At 41.3% G+C, this 25594-nt stretch overlaps 1 protein-coding gene across 3 annotated transcripts in view; it reads right to left on the reverse strand.

Annotated features, from left to right (window-relative positions):
• SLC24A2 (solute carrier family 24 member 2) overlaps positions 1-25594 on the reverse strand; it is a 273760-nt gene that overhangs the window by 49572 nt on the left and 198594 nt on the right. For all 3 annotated transcript variants that reach the window (XM_030819348.1, XM_030819228.1, XM_003260379.4), the window contains 2 exons: positions 9423-9521; positions 5850-5968 (listed from right to left, as the gene is read on the reverse strand). In XM_030819348.1, the coding sequence (XP_030675208.1) occupies positions 5850-5968; positions 9423-9521 (218 nt within the window). The remainder of the gene's footprint in view (positions 1-5849; positions 5969-9422; positions 9522-25594) is intronic.

The raw sequence follows: 25594 nt of genomic DNA on the forward strand, positions 1-25594 counted from the left end.
GCCACTGCACTCCAGCCTGGGGGACAGAGCAAGACTCTGTCTCAAAAAAAAAAAAAAAGAAAAAACAAGTAAGGAATATGTTCTTATAAAAATAATTTTATCTTTCCTTTTTAACACAGCAACTACAAACGTCATAGTGTGATTAATTTATATACCATAGACCATACTAAGTAAATGCTAGTAAATTTTTAAAATAACAAAAAAAAAAAATTTGAGAAGGTTGATAAATTCTCAGTGGCATCCCAGATCAGATTTCTCAGTGTTGGAATCAACAACATAGGATCAGCAGTTATTGGGAAAAGCTAATGATCACTCAGCCATTTAAAAAGTCATATTATTTCTTGGTTCCACAGAATATACAAATGAAGCTAAAACTTCATTCCTCTGTGAGAAAGTATTTTAAAAATGCTCTCTATTGCCACGGTAAAGACGGTATGGCAGAAACCTCTCGGAGATGAGGTGAAAATGTGAAATTAGTTCACTTGTAAATAGGGTTTTTAAAACAGCAGGTTAATTACACAAGGCAGGCTAAACTCTCAGGAGAATAACAGTGTGGTGTATGGAGCTCATAATTTCCGTTAATAAAGTCAGGACGCACACCTCACTCTTCATGGAACTCGCTAAAAATACAACTCAAAAGGAAATACAACTAACAAAATGAAAAGCCATTGAATCATGTCCATGAAACTGTGCTTCAGGTGGCCTGATCATCCCGCGTTCACATTTTCCTACTGACTCTGGAGGCCCAGCCCTAATTCACCCCATCACCCGGGCTTTCCAGCCTGGAAACCTCAGCATCATCTGCAGCTTCCTTTTCTTTGTCACTTTCTATGACCAAGTCAATACCAAATCTTCCCAATTCTGGCTCAGAAAGGGCTCTCAAATCCAGCCTTGCCATTCATACTGCAGCTCATACATGGTCTACCAATAGACGCCTTGCCATCTGGGCTATTTAATAGCCATTAAAAATGTTACTAAGTACTGCTAATAATAGCACACACCTATGCAGTGCTTATAATGTGCCAAGAACGGTTCTAAGAGCATTTATCCTCACAACAGTGCTATGAGATAGACACCATCATTATCCCTGTTTCACAGAGAGGGAAAATGGATAACAGGTTGTCACTTTTCCAGGGTCACACAGCTGGTAAGCAGCAGAGCTAGGATTTGAATTCAGGTGGTCCATCCTCAGAGTCTGTGTTATAGTGACCAAAGCACACTGCTCCTGTATTCATTTAACCCATTATTATTTTTAGTGTTGTTGCATTTTTTTTGGAAAAGGTAATGCAATTGCCTGGTTCAACATTCAAAAGTTATAGAAGGGTGCATATTAAAAAGCTTCCTTTCCATCCCGGTTTCCTACCACCCCGGCCCCTGTTGTGGAAGTAAGTAGCATGACTAGTTATTTGACAGCATTCCAAGCAAATGCTTATATGCTATTTCCCTTCCCCCCTTTTTTTCAGTGTACAAATGTACTGGATACAATTTGGCATGTTGCCTTTTTCACCAAACAACATGTATTGGAGGTCATTCCATAGCAGTACATGAAGAGCTTCTCATTCCTTTTTTTTTCTTTCTTTCTGTTTTTTAAGACAGATGGTTGAAACTAAGGATGGGCAAACTTTTTCTGTAAAGGGCCAGATAGTAAATATTTTAGGCTTTGAGGTCCATATGGTCTCTGTCACATATGCTGCTATTGCTTCCTGTTTAAAAAAAGCTTCAGAAATGTAAAACCCATTCTCGTCTCATGGGTCGTACAGAAACAGGCTGCAGGCCAGATTTGGCCCGTGGACCACAGTGTGCCAATCCTGGAACCAACAGGTTCTTACCTCACCTCCCTTTGCCCAGTATTTTTCTATTCTGATCCCTCTTGACCATTCTAAGAGAATTGTCTTTCTATAAAACAAATCTGATGCTGCCACTGCTCCCTCTAAATCTTCTGCAGCTTCCCACTCCCAAGAGGGTGAAGTCCAGACTGGTTGGCAGTGCGCACAATGTCCTTCATGATCCACCTACTTCTTCTCCCCTCTACGTCTATCACACCAGTACGTGTCATCATCAGCTCTTTCCCTCAATACCTGCAACAACCTCTTTGCCCCACTATTGCCATAAACCCTCCTTCCCCCAAATCCAACCTCTAAGACACCGTGGCGCCAGGGATCTTTTACAAGTGCAAATCACATCTGCTAACTTCCAATGGCTTCTTGCTGCCCCAGACAGAAGTCAGCTTCCCTATCATGATCTACAAGACCTACCAGCTCTGCTTGGCCCTCCTTTCTGACTTCATCGCTACGATGCTTCCTCCTTCCACTCCTCTCTCTCCAGCCATACTGATTTTTCTCTTTCTGAAACAAGCTATGTTTATTTCTGCCTTTGTGGGTGCTGTTCCTTTGGCTGGCTCCTTCTTGAACTTCAGTCTCAGTTCAAATGCCATTTCCTTGGAGGCCTTCCCTCATCTCCCAACTCACAGGAGCCTCTCCACTTTCCTTCCATCCTATCACACTGCTTTGTTTTGTTCATGGCCTTTGTGGCCATGTATAATCACGTTGGGTTGTGTTTACATTCTCTGCTTTGCTAGAACACGTGGGCATCTCCAGTGCTCAGTACATTGTTTGGCACATATTAGATAAACGATCAAAATTTTCTGATTAGATAAACAATGGAAGAAATTTGAGCCAACTTACCTTTTCTAGTGGATATCTCCTTACTCCTCACCTTGTATTTTAGGCCCCAGTTCTATCATCTTTCTCTCCAATCACTAAACATGATTTTCCCTTTTAAGGTTTTACACCTTTGCACATGTTGTCATTTTGGTTATTTCTTTCTTCTTTGAGGGACAAACTTCTACTCACCCATCAACACCCAGCTTGAATGTTGCCTCTTCTATGGAGTTTTTACATCTCCCCTATTTAGGACCAACTTCTTCCTCTGGCAGGCTCTCAGAGCACTTTGTATAGACCTCTAAGATCATACCAGGTCATAATTATTTACCTAACACAAACGTTCACTGATTATTTATACCCTGAATACTCCCCAAATATTATATACATAAAACCTTTTCACTTTAAGTACAATGAGCTCCTTCAGGGAAAGGACACCTCGAATGGTGTTTTAATGACAAATACGAATACATAATGTCGATATCTAGCATCTAACTCTGTAACAAGGGCTTTATGTACATTATTTTATTTAACCCTTATGATAGCTGCAATGAAGCAAGTACTGTTGCTATCTGCACTTCACAGATGAGGCAACTAAATTAAAGCTCAGGGAAGCTAGGTAACTTGACCGTGGTGGATCTAGAATTCACTACCAGGCTGTCCTACAGTGGGCCATGGTGACCTGCAGGCCCAGGTCACCTGATTGCTCTTGAGGTCCAGATCATCTGATTGCAAGTGAATAACTGATTGCTCTTGAACTCTGAGCCTAGCAGGGTGGTGCACAAATCTGTCCTGTTCCCCTTTGTAGAGATCTAGGGGCACAGTTCTGCTCAGAGAGGGGTCATCTGGGACTCTCTTGCTCCCCTGCAGCAAGGTCCTCCCTTGCAGGGCACAGATGTCCCTCTGTCAGCCAGATGGAGAGGCATGGGGATGAGGCTGCCCTCTGCACACCTGTGACTGTGCCATCCCCGAGGGCAGCCAGATGTCCTTGGGGCCTGCCTCCTGCTGCCACACGCTGCTTATCCATGTGGACATAAGCTGCTCTGCCAGCTCACTCTTGAGCTAATGCAAAGGGACCTCAGGGCTCTGGGCAGGAAGGTAAGGAGCATAGAAGGCAGAGGAGACAAGGGCAGAAGGAGCGGCAGGCTCCTTATTCTTTCTGTTAAATGAAGAAACTTTCCTCAGGAAAGAAATACGTAATTTCTATCAGAGAATAAGGTTAACAGGCAACAATTAGCACTTTTTTTTTCTTAAGAAGTGGCTGCTGGGTTATATTGACTGTGGTCTGGTTTCTATTTGCAGGCACTGTATCGCTTTTCAGCTCACTGGGGGAAATTCTGTCTAGAGAGTGCTTTCAAACTTTAGGGTAGCGCTACTCCAAGTATGGTCCTTGGACCAGCAGCGTCAGCATCACTGGGGAGCTCATTAGAACTGCAGACTCTAGGCCTCATGGCAGACCTGACAAATTCAGAATCGGAATTTTCATATGACCTCCCCAGAGAATTTGTAAGTACATTAAAGTTTGAGAACACTGAGCTAGGTAAAATGCAAGTTTTAAAATGCCTAATTAACATGCAAGTTTGGGGCTCCAGGTCTTAGAAATTCTGATTCGCCTGATCAGGATGAGATCCAGAAATCTAACAAGCACCAAAGGTGGTTCTGCCTACATTTTGAGCAACTGTGTTCTAGAGGGAGTGGTGGAAATGGTACAGATGGACGGTCCTGAGATGAAATCTCAGCTCTACCATCTATAAACTAGGTAACCCCAATTAACTACTTCATCTCAATGAGCTTCAGTTTCCTCAACTATAAAATGGAGCTACTATCCAGGCGCAGTGGCTCACACCTATAATCCCAGCACTTTGGGAGGCCAAGGCGAGTGGATCACCTGAGGTCAGAAGTTCAAGACCAGCCTGGTCAACATGGTGAAACCCCATCTCTACTAAAAATGCAAAAAAAAATTAGCCGGGTGTGGTGGTGCGAGCTACTCAGGAAGCTGAGGCAGGAGAATTGCTTGAACCCAGGAGGCGGAGGTTGCAGTGAGCTGAGATTGAGTCACTGCACTCCCGGCTGGGTGACAGAGTGGGAGTCCGTCTCAAAAAAAAAAAAAAAAAAAAAAAATGGAGCTACTAACGCCTACACCTTCAGCTGTGAGATTAAAGGTGATAATATATGTTGATATGGTTTGGCTCTGTGTCCCCACCCAAATCTCATCTCAAATTGTAATCTCCATGTGTTGGGGGGAGGCGCCTGGTGGGAGGTGATTGAATCTGGGGGGCAGACTTCCCCTTTGCTATTCTCGTGATATTGAGTGGGTTCTCATGAGATCTGGTTGCTTGAAAGTGTATGGCATATCTCCATTCCCTCTTTTTCTGTCCTGCTCTGCCACAGTAAGACATGCTTGTTTCCCCTTCACCTTTTGCCATGATTATAAGTTTCCTGAGGCCTCTCAGTCATGCTTCCTGTTGAGCCTGTGGAACTATAAGTCAATTAAACCTCTTTTCTTCATAACTTCTCTATAGCAGTGTGAAAATGGACTAATACATATGTAAAATGCCTAGTACCGAAGCTGTGGCACATAGTAGGTGTTTGATAAATGTTAGGTTTTACAACTACTAGACTGAACAGTTCAAGTGGTTGTGCCATTGAATAATGGGTTGCACCAGAGAGTGTTAATTTCAACCACAGGGACAGAGAAAGCCAAAGGGGGCTCACTGAGTCTGATGGCTGTGGTTTCTCTATTACTTAACACTGACCTTAAAGGCACAGAGAAAGGATTAGACTGCAGCAGGTATCAAGCTTTATCATACATTAAAAATCACCTTGGATGCTAATTAAAAATGCTAATTCCTATGTGCTGCTTCCCAGTGATCCTGTTTGATCACACCTGGTATATGGCCCAGGGATCTGCATTTTCATCCCCAGGAGATGCTGATGCATGAGTCCTCCAACCTCACCTGGAGAAACAGTGGCTTAGAGAATATTCATATTCATTCAATAAATGTAGAGGCTGCTTCATGTGGGACCCTGGGGTGGCACTGGGAAATACACACCAGGATGAATAAGGCCCTACCTGATTCCTGCCCAGCTGAGAGCTGGGGCTTCCAAGGAGAATATAGGGTCTGTGCTGCCATGCTAGGACATCAGTTAAGAACAACAGCCCAGAAAAGCAATGGAGAAAAGCCATACCTGGGCTTCTGCATCTTCAATGTTGTGGGAGAGATTTCCATTTTGTACAGGTTCTGAAGCATCACTGGATGGTGTCATTTCAACATCTGTGCTGGTGCTGTTTGGAAGCTCAATTTTTTCTGTGATATTTAAACACACACACACACACACACACACACACACACACACACACACACACAGAGAGAGAGAGAGAGAGAGAGAGAGAAAGCAAATGGAATCAATGGGGGTAAAGAGCAATATTGAAAAGAACTTCCTAAAATGTTGGGCTAAAGCAGAGGATAGTGGTGTCCCGGGGCCATAAGGCCCAGGGCTGATATTGAGCCAAGCGGGAAAGGATTTTTACTGTTCTTCCCCATGTCTTTCAGCATACGGACTGCCCCCTTAATAGCGCCCTGGCTTCCTGAGCTGGCATGACACTTTACCTTGAGTGCCCTATCAGCTCCCATGGTATGCCTTTCTTGAGCCTAGGCAAATTTACCAACTAGCTATTCAGGAAACATGAACATAGACTTTTTAAAACACACACAATCTACATACTATTGTTTACACCCTGGACTGTACCCTTCAGATATCGTCTTACAGTAATATCTTTTCTTTGATACTGTACTCTGGAAAGGATATTAGCCAGGGCTTCAGGGTCCTAGACTTTACCCTGCTTTGATCAGGCTGCTGTCTTAGGCTAGTTCCCTTCTTCCTCTGGGACTTAGGAACCTTATCTGTGAAATAAGAGGGTTCGACAGGTTGACCTCCAAGGGACATTATGTTCAGCTGTAATTCAGGCTCTGTGAGTAGAAATTCTTCCAGTGCCTAGGTGGCCATGGGCAGGGCAGCCTGGTGAATGCTGCTCAGCATACTCCACACCTGAGCATCCTATTGCAGGCAAGGCAAGGGGGAGCTGGACAAGTAATAGAGGCCAAAGGCTGTGTCATTCCTGAATCAGAGAGAACAATTAGGTAGAGTAAAGCCAGAGGGTCAGCAAGTGCAGATTTGACACTTGAGAAGTGACTCTAGGGTAATGGTTAAGCACTGGGAGTCTGTAACACTGGGAATCAGACAGGCTTGGCTTCACATTCTGGATCTACAACTTGTGCTGCTTCACCCTTTGCAAGTGACTCAACCTCTCTGAAATTCAGTTTCTTCATCTGTAAAATTGGGGTGATGGTAACAATACTACTACTACTATTACTGTTGCTACTACTACCACTAACGACGACAATATGATCAAAGAGTATTTCTGTAAAGATTACATAAGAAAATGCATATAAAACACTTAGCATAGTGCCTTGTACAGAGCAACCAAGAAGCATAAACTATTTGGATCCTTATTATAGTGCCTGCCTTTCACTAGAAGAATTTTTTTTTTTGTCATGACAAAGAGGAGTACCTCCAGGTGATCAATGTTCCAGCACCACTGAGGTCTGCTGGACTTCATTGCGAGGGAAATTAAAAGGTTCCTATTGAAAGCACACACTCTGGCTGTTTTGGGTCAAATCATGGATTTTGGGATGGAATGAGGCTGTAGTATGCTGTCAGGGTTGCTGGGGGTATCAGAATGCTCATCAGTATCAGATCCGAGCAGTATCAGCTGCTCATCAAACATGAGAATATGCTTTTTTTTTTTTTCTAGCAACTTCAGAGGGACTAGACATTTCCATCACTGGTGCTTAAGAAAATAATTTGAGAGTTACATAAAAATTATGGAGTTTGAAGCAGCCAAATTTTGGAAATCATAGGGAAATATTTATGTTTATTTATGTATCTAGTTGTGGAATATAGACACATGAATAGCTTTAAATATGGAAAACCATAGAAACTCAAATTTACTTTATCTTTCCAAGTTTTTAGTAGTGACAGCAATATGTATGTGATGTTGTGCTGCATGTGGCTATGCCAGTTTATCTTAGTATGCTTGATTCAGTTATTTAAATAAAAAATTATTAAGAACCTTGGGTGAATAAAACTCTGTTTGGAGAAGTCTATTGGCTGATGTGATAAAACCTTAGGATTAGCCTGCAATGGTCAAATAGACCCTAGCAACACAAAATACTGGGTAAAAGGGGAGTTAAGATGTCTAAGAACAGAGATGAACAGATGAGCGGAGACTGCCTGCCAGGCATAATATCTAACCTGCGTGTGCACATGTTAGCTTATAAAGTGCTTTTAGACAGCAGGCTGAAGGTTCATAATAAAAGAAAATATGAAAATAAATCTTGGACTTACTTTTGAAAAGCATTAGCTAGTTACAAAGTCATTCAGAGACCCAATAACATTTTCTAGTTACAAAGTCATTGAGAGCCCCAATAACATTAGAAGAATCCTTGGCATTAAGTGTCCTACCTCCTTAAAAAAGATTAAATCCAAGTCTAAGGTTGGCCAGTCATTAGAAGGAGGACTGGGACTGAGCCCAGGAATCTAAGTCTTTTACTCCAAGCTACCTCATTCTATAAAAGACAAGTCAACAAGTGAAGCAGAAAAAATAGCTTGTGTAGTTGAATCTAAACATCGCAAACAAAACTCAACCTAGGTGGTAGACTTTCATGGTTTGGCTTTACATTTTTATAGTACAAAAGCAAAATATGCTTATTCTGAAAAACTTTATAGAAGCATAAAGAAGCAGAAAAAGTATATATAACTCATAATCCCAGCTTTAGGAAGTAACTATTGTTAACATTTTAGCTGACTTCTTTCCAGTTTTTCTTTTCATATCTAATTGCATCTTAACAGTTTCTCAGCCAAAAATTTTCCCTGAGGTAGAAGTTGGGATAACAGGAAAGGCAGAAACTCTTCTATGGAGTGTCAGTATTTTGAGAGCAATGCTGTTGAATTTTGTCTGCAGATAATTTTAGTTACTTGGGTAATAGCTTCGTTTATAGCATAGATCCAGATCAGGTTAAATTTAGTTTGAATTTAGAATAAGAGAGCTATATTATAGTTACAGACAGGAGAGAAGGAACATCATGTTCCAATTTAAAATAAGATGCCTGAATGTCACAATCTGGTCACACAAGAGCTCTGCAAAAGTCAGTGAAAAGAGACCTGGGGGCTGTTATTGCTGAATTCTTAAAAAACGAGAGGCAGCATCATCTCAAAAGGACTCTGTCACTCAGTTCAGGAGTGACCAAGTGTGTGCCATAAGCAATGTCACAGGTATAAAAATCTGGTTACCAGTCAAGACTTACAGAAGGGAGACTCTCACCTTTGATTAAACATTAAATGACATTGTGTATGTGTGTGTGTATACGTGTGCGTGTATCCTGTTTATGTGGAATCCCTGAGATACAGTGATTTTCTATTTTTGAATGGAGATGACTAGTTAAGAGTTGGTTTTACTTCAGGTTCCTCAGAGAATAAATTTACTCTTCCTGGACTTCTAGAGTTACTGGTGACATACTGTGTCCATGCATACCCTGTACACACTAGGGCAAGAAGGACTCATTTCCTGTTGCGCAGGGAAGGGCTGTGCTGCAGCGGTGTGTGTCTGCACTGAGTCAGGGGTGCCCACACTGGTCCTGACTCTCTGCTCCCCTCGCTTCCCCCAGGAAAGGTATGGGGTGGATGTTTCCCTGCACTCACCCACGTGGTTGGCAGCCCCATTCTGCCGCTCGTTCTCATCCACATGACATTTCTTCTTGGCGATCTTGTGCAGAATTGAAGCCTTTTCTCTGAATCTCCCTGAAGTAAGAGAAAGTGGCAGGAAGGAGACACAGTGAGAAAGAAGATAAAAAGAGAGTCTCAGGGCCAAGCAGGCATGTGGCCTCCTCGGTCACACTGCACTAACAGCATGACCACTCCAGTCTGTCCAACCCCAATGCACCAGAACCGTCCTGAAGGGTACTTTCTTGCCTTTGTAGATTTTTCAGCCCAATTCTCTATTTGAAAATCTCTTCCCTCCCTTCCCAGTTGCTCACAAAATTAACAAAAGCACCAAGCAACACTAAACCTTCCCTACTGAAGAGATCCAAAACGGGTCTAGAGAAACAGAGCTGCTCTGGAGGCATGGCCATTTCTCTGAAATGAAATGCTTATTCCAGACTAGATTTTGACAATGGGCTGGGAAGGAAAGCCAAGCCCAGGGGTCCTTTGAATTGACTTCAGTTTTCAAACATTTACACGTTGAGTATCCCTAACTGAAAAAACCAAAATCTGAAATCTGAAACACTTCTGGTCCCAAGCGTTTCAGATAGGGGATACTCAACCTGTCTTATAATTAACATTGCTGTTTCTAAATGAGTCAGGAACATGCATCGCAGCTTTCCAAATTAGCTGAGTCAGCTGCAATTAAGGCATCAAGAAGGCAACTGATTCCATTTGTGGATTTAGGGCAAGGAAGGATCAACTGAGTGCAGCAAGTAATGTTGGTGATGAGATGCTTTGGGAATGGTGCTGGACATGCATATTTATAGCAGCACAATTCACAGTTGCAAAGTGGTGGAATTAACCCAAATGGCCATCAATCAACGAGTGGATAAAGAAACTGTTTATATATATATATAAATTTATATAAATATATATATATATTCCAACATATATATATGATGGAATACTATGCAGCCATAAAAAGGAATGAATTAACAGCATTTGCAGTGACCTGAATGAGATTGGAGACTATTATTCTAAGTGATGTGACTCAGGAATGGAAAATCAAACATTGTATGTTCTCACTGATACGTGGGAGCTAAGCTATGAGGATGCAAAGGCATAAGAATAATACAATAGACTTTGGGGACTTGGGGGGAATAGTGGGAGGGGGACAAGGGATAAAGGACTACAAATATGGTGCAGTGTACATATGGTTGATGGGTACACCAAAATCTCACAAATCACCACTAAACAACTTACTCATGTAACCAAATACCACCCGTACTCCAATAACTTATGGAAACATAAAAAAAAGGTACTAGAAAAATGCCATTCTCAAAGTAATCATTTTAAAAAGCTGTACCACAAGTGCGATGTTTCATTTCTTCATTATTGACATAATAGGTAAATGCATGCAATAAGCCAAAAAAAAAAAAAAAAAAAGCAAGCAAAAGTGCCGAGATTAGGGAAACAGCACATTCCTCTTTTTTTAATCCTTTATTTTCTTCCTTGGGAATATTCAAGGTATAACAAAATTCTCATTTTAAACTGATTATTGCCTAGATTCAGATATAATGAGTATCTAAAAACACCACAACCCCTACAGTTTTCCCACTATGTATTTTTTTGCTGGCTGTGTTCCCTAGCAGCATATTAACAGGGGATCTCTTTCTACTTTTTTATTTAGAACCAAACCAAACAAATACGTTTCTCCTGGAGAGCTTCTTTTCCTAAGATAAAGCATGGCAGATTGGTACCCACTGCCTGCCTCCATGGTTTGGAATCATGGCGTGTGGTCATAGTGATGACTTGTGTGACTGGCTAGGAGTGACAGCACCTGTAAACTAGAGTCAGATCAACGGACTCCAACGGTGAAAATGACACAAGCTGTGACCCTTTCTGCTCACGGCTCCATTAGTCACAAGCCTGGTCTCTTTGCCACAACAAAGGCAATCTCTAGGCCGTAAGTACCTTAGTCTAGGCAATGAATGTGCAACATTGAGTACACTCTCAAAAGAAGTAGGAAAGAAAATATTTCATGAAGAAAGGAGGTTGGTGTGTGGCTTGGGCTTCCTAAGGAGTGAGAAAGAAGGATGAGGTGATAGGCATGACTCCATCCATGAGGAATGTTGAAGGTCAACATTAGAGTCACCACCCTGGAAGATAGCTTGAATTTGGTTGTTTCTATTTAATTTCCAAGGGAAACTCTGGGAAGAAAAAGGGAAAAGAAAGAAATCCTGGAGACTAGGAAAAGGAGGTGGTAAAGAAGAACAAGAAAAGAAAGAAAAAAGAGAGAAAAAGAAATGCAAGGATGGAGGAGGCAGGCAGGGGCTATGATTGCCTGAAGGTTGTCCAGGCTGTGTGGATGCAAGATACTTTCCTGGCTGCCAAATCTAGTCTTATTTGAGGACTAGATAAACAGATAATAAGAGTGAGCTTCAGTACTCTGCAGTCCTCAGCCTAAAGAGTTACTTTTTGCAGAAGACAACTCCAAAAAGTCCCAAATCAACCACCCGGAAGAGGAAAAAAGGAGGTTCTGAAACTTTATTGGAGATGATGCTTCTACTAATAAAACCATCCCATCGTGGTCTCAGGGTTATTGTTTGAACTCAGAACATCCTGCCACTCTGAGAAATGTAGATGATCAATATTTGCTATTTTAAAATTATCTGTAAGATAATAATAAGGCAGGAAAGCATTCAGAAGCGGCAACAAATAGGTCCGTGGAAATAAAACCTAAAATAACCCAACTCAAATAATGTCCTAAAGTCATGAATCATAACAGAGAAAATATTGGATAGAAACCAGCTAATGACATATCACTTGTGGTTACAGGATCTTTTCAGAGTTTAGGTGTGTGCCAGAGAGAAATGATAATAAAAGGGACCCAAAAGCCTGGAAGGAGAGCCATGCCCTCTGTCAGGAAGCATCTTTCAGAACAGTGTTGGCCACTGGCACTCATGGGCTGGTTTTCCCCAAATCTCCAAGGAAAATCTAGGAGAACAGGGTAGGAGATAACCCTAGAATTGGAATTTTATAGGTTCTCAAATATCTTACAGGCCAGCGAGACTGCGTGTTACTCTTCCCACTGCAGCAGCTCCTCGGGTTTTCTGCGCTATTGAACAGTAAGAGGGATTAGCCTTATTTGTGTCCTCTTGCTGCCTTAGGGGCAGCAAGCCAAAGCAGCAAGCCTGGTTGGGAGCTGTCTTCTCCACAGACCTCTTCAACTTCTTCAACCTCCCTCCTAGATGATTCTTTGTTGCAACTAATATGACCGGGCAGCCATTCCACATCCTAAGTGCTGAAAATGGCTGCTCCATAGGCTAGAAGGATTTTCCCTTAAAGATTAGTTTCTAGAAAGGCAGCAGTTGAGGGCCCACCTTCAGAATGTGGCACACATGTGTAATCCTTCAGGGCGGTGGGGCAGAGCCTGACAAACCAGATTCGCTGATTCCAGCCCACTGGATACCCCTGAGATCGTCACAGGGCACCTTTTGAGAAATGCTATGAGGATGAGGCTAACAGGATATATGTGAGAATGAAGGACCTGGGGCAGAAGCCAGCAGAGAACCTGTGATTTTTGAAGTGGTCCTCTGTGCCTTGGGGTAGGAAGACATGGCATTTTCAGGATCTGTTCATTCCCAAGTCACAAACTGTGAAGAACAGCAAACAGGGTGTGTGTGTCAGGACAGCACAGTTTCATGGTTAAATGGAGGTTAAATGGATGTGATTGAGAGGCAGGTAGATCTGAGTTCAAGCCCTAGCTCTCTCACTGTCTCTGCTGGGTGATTTTTGGTGAGTTTCTAAATATTTCTGTGCTGTAGTTTTCCCATCTGTTAAGTAGGGATTCTAGTGGTATTGGCTGATCTGTTAAGCAGGGATTCCAGTGGTATTGGTAGAGTTACTAGTGACATACGATGTCCATACATGTCCTGTACTCACTTGGGGAAGAGGGGCTCATTTTCTGTCTGTCATCCAGGGAAGGGCTGAGCTGCAGGGGTCTTCTGTGAGAAAATATGTGTAAAGGGCTTATCACAATGTGTGGCATTGAAAGAACTCTGTAAGTAAGAGGGAAAAGAGAATCAAACAGAATCTAAGGGCGATGTGGTCCTGAGTTGCTGTAGGAGAATTGTTGCCATCCTCTCTTCTCTCAGTCCACACAGGCCGAGCTGGAGAATCAGCCACATTCAGACCCAGGAGTTTAAGCATACAGGGCGTTGTTGGACTGGTGTTCAAGTTTCAGTGAATCCCCCAAAACTTGATTAGAAAAAGGATCATTTTAGATCTTTCTGCAGTTGAGAAGGTCAAGGTGATAGAGCTGGCTTTCTGGGCTTAAAAGTTGATACCTCTGCAATCTTAAAATGGGGACATGATGATCAGCTTTCCCCCATCACCTGCAGGGCCAAAATTCAGACCAAGGGACTACTGCTGCAGCAAAATGGATTTGCTCAAAAGAACCTCATGAAGCACCAGGTTCTTAACCCCTCTCCACCTCAGGTCCAGAATGAGTAAGATGGAGCTAAGAAGAGCATCCAGCTAAAACAGTCCTTGGAAGGTCCAATGGGTTAATACCCATTGCACGTTTCAATGGCCTCTGAGAAACAGCAAGTGCTTAGGAACTGCTATTCAGAAAGGGTTGCTATTATTATGGAAGTGGATGACAGGAAATTCTTCTCTTAAATTACTGAAAATAAGATTGATATTTAAAATAGAATTGATGCCTAGTACCTGCAGGTGCGGACCTTGGTGGTAAAGGGATTGCTCAGATATTTCAGGCACAGATTCCAAATTGCCATAAAGGGTGGCATGGAGGAACGAATCTAAGAAATGATTGTGTAACATTGTGCCTGCCGAAAAAGAATTATGATATTTTTGAGTACTTTTCAAGGTGAGTGAAGGAGTTATTTTTAACATGTTTCAAGGCAACTTTAAAAAATATACTCTTTTGTGGTCTGAACCCTTAAAGTGTTGTATTTTTACATACCTACAGATATTTGTATAGTTAAAAATCTCAGAAATAGCAAACTGCTCAAATCGTGAGGCACCTACGTCAAAACCTAGTACATAATTTTAATATAGTTTAGCTTGGTCTGAAATTTGCAAAAGAGTACCAGCTGAGTGTCCTCAGAGGAGTGTATGTTGAGGGGGTGGTAGGGAAGTGCGGAAGTAAAAGATCCAAGCATAAGAGCTGAATGTGAATTTCGAAAAACAACCAGCAATCAAAATCCTTGACCAGATCATTCTGACATAAAACAGAAGCTTCATGCTGCATGGAAAAACAACGTTTGGAGGGTCTGTTCACTCAAAGGAAATGAATTTTGCTTCTCTTCTGCTGTTAATTAAAACGGCCCCTTGGAAATTCCCTCCCTCCCATCTTTCCCACCAAGTCTATAACAGGCAGGGTTACTGGGGTGGTGATCAGATTAACTTCCAGCTGCTACAGAACATTCTAAGCATCTGCAACACAGAAACAATGATGGGACAAAAGAGAGAAAAAGATGCAAAGAGACTGGCCACACACACCTCGGTGAACAGACCATGGCTTGAGAGAAGAAAGGAAAAAATAACACAGGAGGAAAAACTAGAAATCAGCCTTTTAAAATCTATTTTTGTGTTTTTGGTTCTGCCTTTCTTGTCTATTTCTTTGAAGTTTATGGCTTGGTAGGTAGCTTAAAAAGCAAAAGTGCATCTGAACTTTCCTCCCATTTATTCCTTTCCTTTTTTTTTTTCTGGAAGCAGAGACTTAAGTTAGGCAGACAGGCCATCGTCACTCTCAGAAGGCTTGCAACAGAACTGATGTGGCATCATGAAGTTATCCTGGGCTCCCCTGTTTCTCTCACACCCCACATGCCATCTACCAGCAAATCTGGTGTCTCTATTTTTAAAAGTTTTCAGAATCTGACCACTTCTTCCTTCCACCCCTTTCCCACTCCCCGCTTCGCACACCCACCGAACCAGCACCAAGTCACACAGGAATAATTCTGCTGGTCCGAGTCTTCCCCTTCCACCCTTTCCTCTCCGCCCCGGCCAGTCTCATCCCAGCATCTTCAGTGATCACTTACTTCTCTGCAAAATCCTGCAGTGGGTCCCTAGGTCAAAGTGAAAGCCAGTCTTACTGATTCTGTCCAGTGAAGCTCACCCTGACTGCCCTGACCTGGTACGCTATCCCTCTCCTCTCTCACTGCCCCAGCCAGGCTGGTCTCTTTGCTCTTTCTTGAAAACACTGTGCACCATCTCACCTCTGTGCCATGGCATTGTCTGGCCCCTCTACCTGGAGTATTCTTCCCCCAGAGGTCCACATAACTTGTTCAAATGTCACCTCATTGAGGCTTGTCTGAGCAGCCTATTTAAATCTATAGCTTCTCTCTCCAGCATTTCTTATCCCAGGTTTATTTTCTCTAAAGTAGTTATCACCGTCTAATATACTATATCATTATGACTATAGATTATTTGGTGCTTTCCACTGGCAGCAGACAAGCTTCAAAAGGGCAAGGCTTTTCACTGGTTTTGTTCACTGGTATATCTCCAGTATCAGATTGGGTGCAACAAATCCTTGGGTTCATGGTTTCTAGGCAAGTAGATGAGGTTATGACTCTGTGATGTGCTTCCCGTCAGCCAATGACCCAGAGTAAATGTCTTTAGGACCTCCAAGCCCAAGGCCCCAGTGGAACTGAGTGTTTAACTATGGGGCCCCAGAAACTTTCTAGAGGTAAGTAGGAGAAAAATGGGGTGTACCAGGTGTTTATACTCCAGTGGTGGAAGGCAGGGGAGACACATCAGTTGTCCCCCTCTGCACATCTCCAGGGTCAACAAGGTGCATGTGCAAAGGAGCCCTTTCCATAGGACAGAAGGTTAGGTGAACACCGTAAAGATCAGGGCAGGGAAAGCTGGGCCTTGGCTCCTCATTTTTTTTTTTTTTTATTAAGCTGCCCCTCATTCATCAAGGCCTAACTCAACGTCCAACCTGAAGGTTTCTCTGCACACACCCCTCTTTTCCAAGTGGAAACCCATCATTCTCATGGCACTTTGATTGTACATGTTACAGTCCTTATTTAAGCTTGCTGCCCACATGCCTGCTTTCCCCAGCAGAGAGCAGTCTTCTCTGGGAAAGGGATCTTCCCTCTGCCATCTTTAGTATCCCTCGACAAGTGTCCTATAATCATGCCTCACCCATCACAGGCCTACACTGTCTTGCAGTGAAGCTCTCACTATGATCAGCTCCTCTGGGAAGTCAAGCTTCCTTTCAAGTTAGTACAAGTCAGAAACTAAGACACTGCAAATAGTAAAAAACAAAAACAAACAAACAAACAAAACCCATGCTATGTACTGGGCTGTATTTGGTGAATAAGATAGATCTGGCTGGTACCCTTGTAGAGTCCATAGCCTGAAGTGAGGAAGAGACTTCAGATTTGTGCTCTGATGGTGGAGGCCTTCTTAGGAGGGTATGGAGGCCCAGAAAATAGTAGTGAAAGTTCCTCCACAGAAGGTGCCACCTAGCAACTAGAAGAAACGAATCCTCTTTTATTCTACCAACTGTCTTACTGGAACAGTTAATTTACCTAATAGAGGCTGGCTTAATTTTTATTCTTAACAGCAAAATTTTAAGGAAATTTTTATTTCTTAAAAATAATAATTTCATCTTAAACAAAACCACCAAAAACAGAATTTTATTTATTCCCAAATCTGTTTTTGAAGTACAACCTCTAAATTATTGTTTTCTAATTTTTGTGAAGCATGATACAACCTACTTATTACAGGGCTACACTGATATCAGTAAAAATTAAATTACTCTTGTAACAAAGTATTTTGTAAAGTGTCTTTAGTAAATATTTTGTTAATGAACTACATAATAGAGATGATTAACAACATTTAATTATATTAGATTTACAGACACAATCATAGGAGTAGTTTCTGTAATTAATGAGAATATATACATAATTATATCTCAAGTGGTGACCAAACCCATTATACAATGAAATGAGGCAGCTGAATTTCCTTATTAAGAAATTTTTCTCCCCATTTATGTCTGCTTAGCATAAAAAAAGACTTTTTTTCCTCATTTCCTCTACACTCATTAATTGGAACTCTGAAAGTAACACCTGTCTTGTCTCTCTTATTTATGTATTCAATTATTTATTTACATAGTATAAATGTGTGCATATTTCTTTTATTCTGTGGGCCCATTATTTATTCAGTTAATTAAATTGTTTCAAACTTGACCACTGGGATATTTTTCAGATTGGCTTCTGTGTTCAGTCAACAAGCTTTATCCTTTTCAAAGCATTTCTTTATTTTCTGGCATCACAAGATGTTTCAATATTATTTTGTATGTTTCCTGGTTCAGCACTTGGAAGTAATCACTTCTTCAGAAGCACTGACTCCTTTTATTGGAAAATGGTGTTTAGAAACCAGGATCTGAGAACTATGTGTGCTTATGACTACTAAGATGTCATTGCTCCTAGACTTTCTCAGTGGACAGAGCTAAGAAAGATATGCATGTATACTGAATCATGTATATCTATATTTATCTCTGTAGCTATAGCTGTCTTTATCTCTTTATGACTTTTGGGCTTTAATTGTAATAGAAGTAACTAATATATTTTTCTAGCAGCTTTGTGCTCCAGTTCCATTTAAACATTTGCTTCATTTGAGACCCATCCTGATGCAAAGGGTAAATGACAAATCCAGTGCTGTCTTTTCATATGGTTACCCACGTGTGCCCATTCAGGCTTTCTTTAATAATGTTCTATAAGAATGATCTTCGTGGCCACCCATAAAGGATGGATCAGCCCAAATGTGAATTGGTTCTACCATCTTTCCTAGCAGGGTCACCTTATCATTAGAAATATGAATGTGCTTTTGTAAGTGGTCTCCCGGTTTTCAATCGCATCTCCTGCATCCTCCTGATTTACTCTTCACAAGGCTTGGAATTCTCCACACTTCTTATTTGTCTTATTTCTTTTTAAGAAACTTAAGGAATTTGTCTTATTCCTTTTCAAGACTCTGCTTTAGGCATCTCATCCTTTTGGAAGCTTTCCTCGAGTCCCTCTCCCCCATGATAGCACCTGATACGTATCCTATCATGGCACTTGTCATAGAGCCTCAAAAGTGTTTTACTGACACTCTCCCCAACTAGCCTGTGGGGCTCTCAAGGATAAGGATGCTGTTCTCCATTTGTGCCCTCAATGCTCACTGCCTAGGCTGGTCCTCACAAGTGTTTGTGAATATAGCAACATTAACGCAAACAACAAAGAGGCTGCGGGTGTGAGAAAGTGCTCAGATTTTTCGCTATATGAAATGATATTCTGCGCTTACCTTCCTTTTTAGGGGTACAGAAAGAAGAAAAGCCTAGAAACGCATTGTGGGAAACTTGCCAGACTTTCTGCTTGATTAATGCTGTGGTTAACTTTCCAAAGACTAATAGCATTTATAATTAATGTTTATTTTAATACCTCCTCCATTTTTTATAAAAAGATAATCTAATTGAGTTCAGATGTAACTGGCATTTTACAAACCAAAAAAACTCCCAGCAGGTATCAGACTGCAGAATATGATGTTTCAGGAAAAGGGCCAACTTACTGATCGTGGCTGATTCTGACAGTGCTTGGGAGCTGATGTTCTTTATCATTTTAGGTCACCTGCTTCATTGTTTTAGGAACTTAATCTTTTGAACATTTCAATCTCATATATACAGATACAAATGGCTCACACAAAGAAATTCTCAGAGGTTTGCCTGATTCTCAGATTTGGATTTCTGAGCCAGGTAGAGACCACTAGACAGAAGCTTTAAATGTCTTCTTTTGTTCCCATCCCTGGAACCCTGGATGTCTAAGAGATAAACGAATGAAGAATCACTTTACTAAAAAGGCAGGCCACATATCCTAAGACCTGCCAGCATTTAACCCAACTACCTCCTAATGGGCATAAAAATTCTCTTCAGAGTTAGTTTGTCAAAGCCCGTATTTTGGGTATGTGTCTCTGCAAGTGGGTTGTGACATTATTCATTTGGGGAGAGTTTTGACCTGATTTACTGTATCTGGAAAATAGTAGGTGCTCAAGAAATATGTGTTGAAAGATTATGATAACCTATATATATAAAACAGAACCAAACAAAATAATTCTTTCTTTTGAGGAACCTGTATATTACCCAATCATTTATTTTATTGTAAAGTGGAAGATTTTATATTTGGCTAACATGTATTCAGTAGTTGCCCCTATTTTGTGAACTTATAGCATGTATTGTCCCCTAGATTTCATATATCTATGAATTTTCACTTAATCTGAGTTTAGTTTCTATTTTAATTTTAGTCCTCAACTTTACATTGTAATCTGGTACCTGTAAATCTCATTTGAGACGTGGGTTAGCAGCAGAAGCGCTGGCACATGCTGAGAGTCCTTAACTAAAGGCTTAGAGGCCCATGACTAAAATGAGATGATTTGGTTTACTTCAGATCTAATCAAAAGAGAAACTCACCATGCCTAATTGAACACGCCAGCCTCCAAGTATAACAAATTCCCACCTTTTTTTTTTAAAGAGCTTCATGGTTGGGGGGAATCATATTATTAATTTATAATAACAGATTCAAGTTTGACTGATGAAGGCAACTTAAATCTTCATGTCTAGAGATGTCAGTAACACATAAAAAGAAGCATCCACAATTTGCCTTCTGCTGCCATTTAACACCTTCTACATATGCAATGTGACAAAATCTGCCTTTCTTGGCCAAGTCCAATCTTTCTGCTTTTACTGCTGACAGTTTAGATCATGAAAATAAGATGCAATGAAGTTTGAAAAGCTGGATGTATTCTAATTAGAAGAACTCCTTGGTCCTGGTTTTCAGGAAGACTGTGGCTTTACCCACATAGCTGGTTTGGTCTTTCTAACAGACCTGATGCTGGTTACTAGCTGGTTAGCCTGGTTATGCACACAGACTAGCCTGCTGTCTTCCTAAGATCCAGTCCCAGGGAGATGCTTATAAGAATACATCTCTGAAGCAGTAATGTGGCTAGTACTGGTTCAATACAGTTTTTTTTTTTCCAGATAAGGCCCAGCCTTACAGATAACATCTATTCAAGTGCCCAGAAAAATCCCCTGGTTATGAAAGTTTGAAGTGCATGAGTTAAGCCATAAACTTGGGATGAATGAAAGATAGCATGATATCGGAAATGGTGTCTGTGCACAGTACGGGCTCCCTGCTTTGGTAATTGCAAGGTAGGTAGAAAGTCAACTTGCAGTGTGCTTCTCAGACTTTCTGTAGGGATAGCAATGATCTTGAGGTATGAAGGGCACACACGGCAGTGGAAATTGGATATTCTGCATAGGAAATCGGCCTTGTCATTTAATTTAGAGAGGTCAAATACCTCTACCATAACTGCACCCTGTATTTAACTCAACTTTGGTAAAAACTCAGGTTTCTAAAACAAGTAAATTAGAAGGTAGTTATATTACAAAGGCTTACGTGCTTTGTAATGAAGTCAATTTGAGTCTCTCTTCAAAGGACTTATTTAAATTTGCCATTTGAGGCCCCGCGTGGTGGCTCATGCCTGTAATTCTAGCACATTGGGAGACTGAGGCAGGTGGATCACCTGAGGTCAAGGATTCAAGATGAGCCTGGTCAACACGGTGAAACCCCATCTCAACTAAAAATACAAAAATTAGCCAGGCATGGTGGCACCTGGCTGTAATCCCAGCTACCTGGGAGGCTGAGGCAGACAAATCGCTGGAACCTGGGAGGCGGAGGTGGCAGTAAGCCGAGATCGCACTACTGCACTCCAGCCTGGGTGACAGAGTGAGACTCTTGTCTCTAAAAAAAAAAAAATTGCTGTCTGAGGCTCTCTCATTCATTGTTAGTGTGAGTGTAAATTGGTGCAATTCTTTTGGAGGGCAATTTGACAAATACCTTTCAAATTTTGAAATGTGTATACTCTTTGATCTGGCATTTCTATCTTCAGAAATTTATTTTATATGTATATGTCTTCTACTCAGTAGAATTTGCTCAATGGCCAAAGAGGATACTCATGTAGCATTGTTGTAATAACTAAATAAATCAACAAGAGATGAAAATATCCTAAATATTCATCAACAGGGTACTGATTGAACCAACCATGGAACAGCCATGCAGTGAAATACTAAGTAGTTGTTAAAATGAATGAAGAAAGTCTAAATGTGCTGATGTGGAAAGATCTCCAAGATATAATTAATAACAAAAGCCAGGTTAGGAAAGAAACTGACAAAAGTGGTCATCTCTAGGGAATGGATGGAATCTGGGGTAGGAAGGAGACTTACTCTTATTGTCTTTCCTTATGTAGTGTTTGCTTTTTACTTATGTGTGCATGTAATGTTTTTATAACAAAAATAGTTAAAATTAATCCATGATTTACGATTTCTACTGTGGTAAACGTTTGGATTTGTAACCAAAAGGGAATATATATTTTTTCATCATTTTAAAGGTCTATTTCACTTATGTAATAGCACATTAGGAACTATCTAATGTACTATTTGCTATATTTAACCATATTAATAAAGACTTTGGATATGAACTAGATCAAATAATATACAAGCCTTTTATTTCAGATGCTGTGACCTAGGAACCTCCCTACCATAGTCTTGGTGGCAGCTTACTCAAAGTACAAGATCAAGTTTTCATAGGGTTTAAGTAGATTGCAGATCAATGTCTATCATTACACTTGATACAGAATCTTGAGCATGGCAAAAGAAGGGGCATCAAAGTATCTAGTATCTGAACACTCTTTGGGTGGAGGCTTCCCTGGCTTCTGTAGACAGAGACTCACTCCCTTCTGAGGCAGGCCATTCCATCTTTGGATACGTCTGTAGGAGAGGTCTTCCTATGCTGGGCTGAAATCTCTTTATCTGAATTGAGGAAGGCTGATGTGCTTTCCCGACCAGCTAGACATAAGAGGGTCCCCAAAGCTCCCCTCTCCTGGAAAGACAGACCCTACTTTACTATGGCAAACTGCCCATGGCACCAATTTCAAGAAGGAGGCTGTAGGCCGGGCGCGGTGGCTCACGCTTGTAATCCCAGCACTTTGGGAGGCCGAGGCGGGCAGATCACGAGGTCAGGAGATCGAGACCACGGTGAAACCCCATCTCTACTAAAAATACAAAAAAAAAAAAATTAGCCGGGCATGGTGGCGGGCGCCTGTAGTCCCAGCTACTCGGAGAGGCTGAGGCAGGAGAATGGCGTGAACCCAGGAGACGGAGCTTGCAGTGAGCCGAGATCGTGCCACTGCACTCCAGCCCGGGCAACAGACTCCATCTCAAAAAAAAAAAAAAAAAAAAAAAAAAAGAGGCTGTAGTAACAACTTCTAAAACATTTTCAAGTTGTTTCCTAACTACATGCTACATCTTCATTCACTTTAGCCGAGCTTCCAGGTCATTCATCAACATCCAGACTCTCATATCCAGACGGCCCTGAACGTCCCCAATCTGACTCAATCTCCCACTCCTGCCACCAGTAAATCTCCTAGATCCTTCATCTTTTTTTTCTGAAAATTCTCTTCGTCTTCTTGCTCCTACTGAAACTTGACTATTTCCTGAAGGCCCCTTTTCTCCTGTGGCCGTTGAAAAGTGGCAGGTGCCTGCTCCTCCAAACACTCTGCTCTCCATCCTGCCCTTCCTTGTTACTTCTAGCCCACTTTTCCTCCCTCATTGGGAGCACAAACCAATAACTTCACTGCTTCTACCCACGCTGACTTCCTGGTCTCCCTCCATTCATTCCTAAAGCTTATTATTTTCCTCTCTGTCCTTACTTCTGTCCCCATCTGTGATGACTCTTTTAGGTGAGCCCTGCAACACCTGGCTCCTTACCTTAGTGCCTTCACCTACTCACTCCCAGCTCCCTTTGTCCTCATTCACCCACTCCTGTGGTAAGCCTATACCTCATTGCTAGCAATAACTGCACCACTTCCAAAACCCCAATTTGATATTAAGTTTTTGGCAAGTAAAAAAACCCCCAATTTGAAGCATCCCACTTTCTGTCCATTACTCTTTTTTCTCTTTCTACTACAATGGTTCTTTGATCTTACTGGTCAATTCATTGATGCTCTCACCTTTTCACTGCCCTTGTTTAACATATTCTTCACTCGGCTCCAGAGACACCATTCTATCCTGGTTTTCTTCCCACCTCAGTCTCCTTTGCTGGGCCTCCCCTTTTTTCCAAGACTCTAGACTTTGGAGTCCCCAGGGCTCAATTCTTGGCCTTCTCTATCAATTAGCTAGGTGTTATAGGCCACTTCTGTAGCTTTAAATAACATATATTTATGACCCCCAAATTTACATCTACAGCTCTGCCTGACCTCTATCCCATGCTCCACACTCCTGCACCCACCACTTTCTCAACATCTCCATTTGGATGTCTCCTAGGCATCTTAAATTTAACATGAGTGCTCAAGCCCCTCCTATAGCTTGCTCTATTCTCAGTCTTCTCCACCAACACACAGTTATATGAAAATGAGATTTCCCTGTTGAGGAGAGACTGCAAGTTGCCTATCCAATATCTATTCCATTTTCATTTCCTAATGACATAATGCCTAAATTATTAGGGACAGCAATTCACCCAGTTTAACAAACTACATTTCCAAATTGCCTTGAAACTAGGTAGTCATGCGACTGAGTTTTGAGCAAATTTTACTGAGAGGGTCTTCAGGGAAAGCTCCTTAAAAAGAAGACAAAATATCTACAGAAAATCACTTTGACCCTTCCTCCTTCCAGGAATATAGATGTGATGGCCAGAGCTCCAGAGCCGCCATCTTGGACCATGAGGTGCCCTTGAGGTTACAAATCATATACTAGGGTGGTGGAGCAGAAGGATGGAAGGAGCCTGGGTCTTGAATTATTGTGGAGCTGCTAGAGCTGCCATGTCTTGTCTGCTACTCGAATTCTTACACTTGAGAGAAAAATAAACTTCCATCTTATTTAAGTCACTGTTAATTTGGATTTTCTGCTATATATAGCTAAAGCTATTTTGCCTGATGTATCAGTGTGTATGACACAATCTCATCATTTCATGCAAGTATTAAAATATCCTATGAAGGTCACAGATAACAAGAAGGACTTATTTTAAAATAACATTATTTAGTGGATATATCCTGGGCAATGAAAAACATTGCTGAATGGTATTCCAAAGCTTAATTTCTCTTTGAAAATAATTAGACTATTTCACTGCAACTAAGAACATCAAATGATTGGCTAGATGACGTGACCTTAAGATACTTTTGTTTCTTTGAAATAATGGGGGTTTTCAAAACAGCCACATGCCTAATTTAGGACCCCGTGATTCACGTAAGACATTATTAGTTTTTCAGCTTGGTAAAGGGGCAGTTGGTTGCCATGAAACAGTAGGCTTAATTTAATTATGGAAAAGGTCGTTATAATTTTTTTGCCCTTGATATCACAACTTTTCTGCCATTTTATCCCTTATACAAATGAACAAGGATTGACTTTTTAAATAGTGGTGAAATTATTTTTCTGGAAATGTCTTTGGTTAAATGGCAGAGAGTTTAGGACAATACAATGTAGACAGCTTTCCCCACATATTGCTTCATTGCAAGATATTAGTTGGGATATCTAACTACCTACCTACTTACCCACCTACCTACCTACCTACCTATCTACCTATCTACCTATCTACCTACATGTCTCTGTGAAACGTTTACCTTTGAAGAGCAAATATTACTAATTCTATATACTGCCATTGGTGGAAAGGTCTTTTCTCCTTTTAATCCATCTGTCCCATCACACAAACTTACCTACTTTTGAACTAGCATTCTATATTATTATTCAGAATAATTTTAGGAAAAGAGCCACGTTCAATTTACTGAGAATTTTCCAGAGTGAGAATGGTATGAAATTTGGGTATCTGCAGATGAGAAACAAGCTATGCGTTATTAACTTTAAAAGTTGGAGATTGCTCTTCCAAAAATATGCAGTATCACTGTATGAGAAGATAAGGTGACTGCTGCCTGTGTAGGGGGAGCTGAAGTTACCAAAAGACATTTTTGTCCCTAAAACATCTTGTTACAGATGCAAAGTCCCTGGGAGGAGTAAAGCTCACCAATTTATCACATCTAGCAAAATGTCTCATTCAGAGAAGGTGTTCAGTTATTATTAAGTGAATGTGTTAGTACAGGTGGCAGGTAAGACAGGT

This window comes from Nomascus leucogenys, chromosome 1a (genome assembly GCF_006542625.1).
Source record: "Nomascus leucogenys isolate Asia chromosome 1a, Asia_NLE_v1, whole genome shotgun sequence".
NCBI classification, from domain to species: Eukaryota; Metazoa; Chordata; class Mammalia; order Primates; family Hylobatidae; genus Nomascus; species Nomascus leucogenys.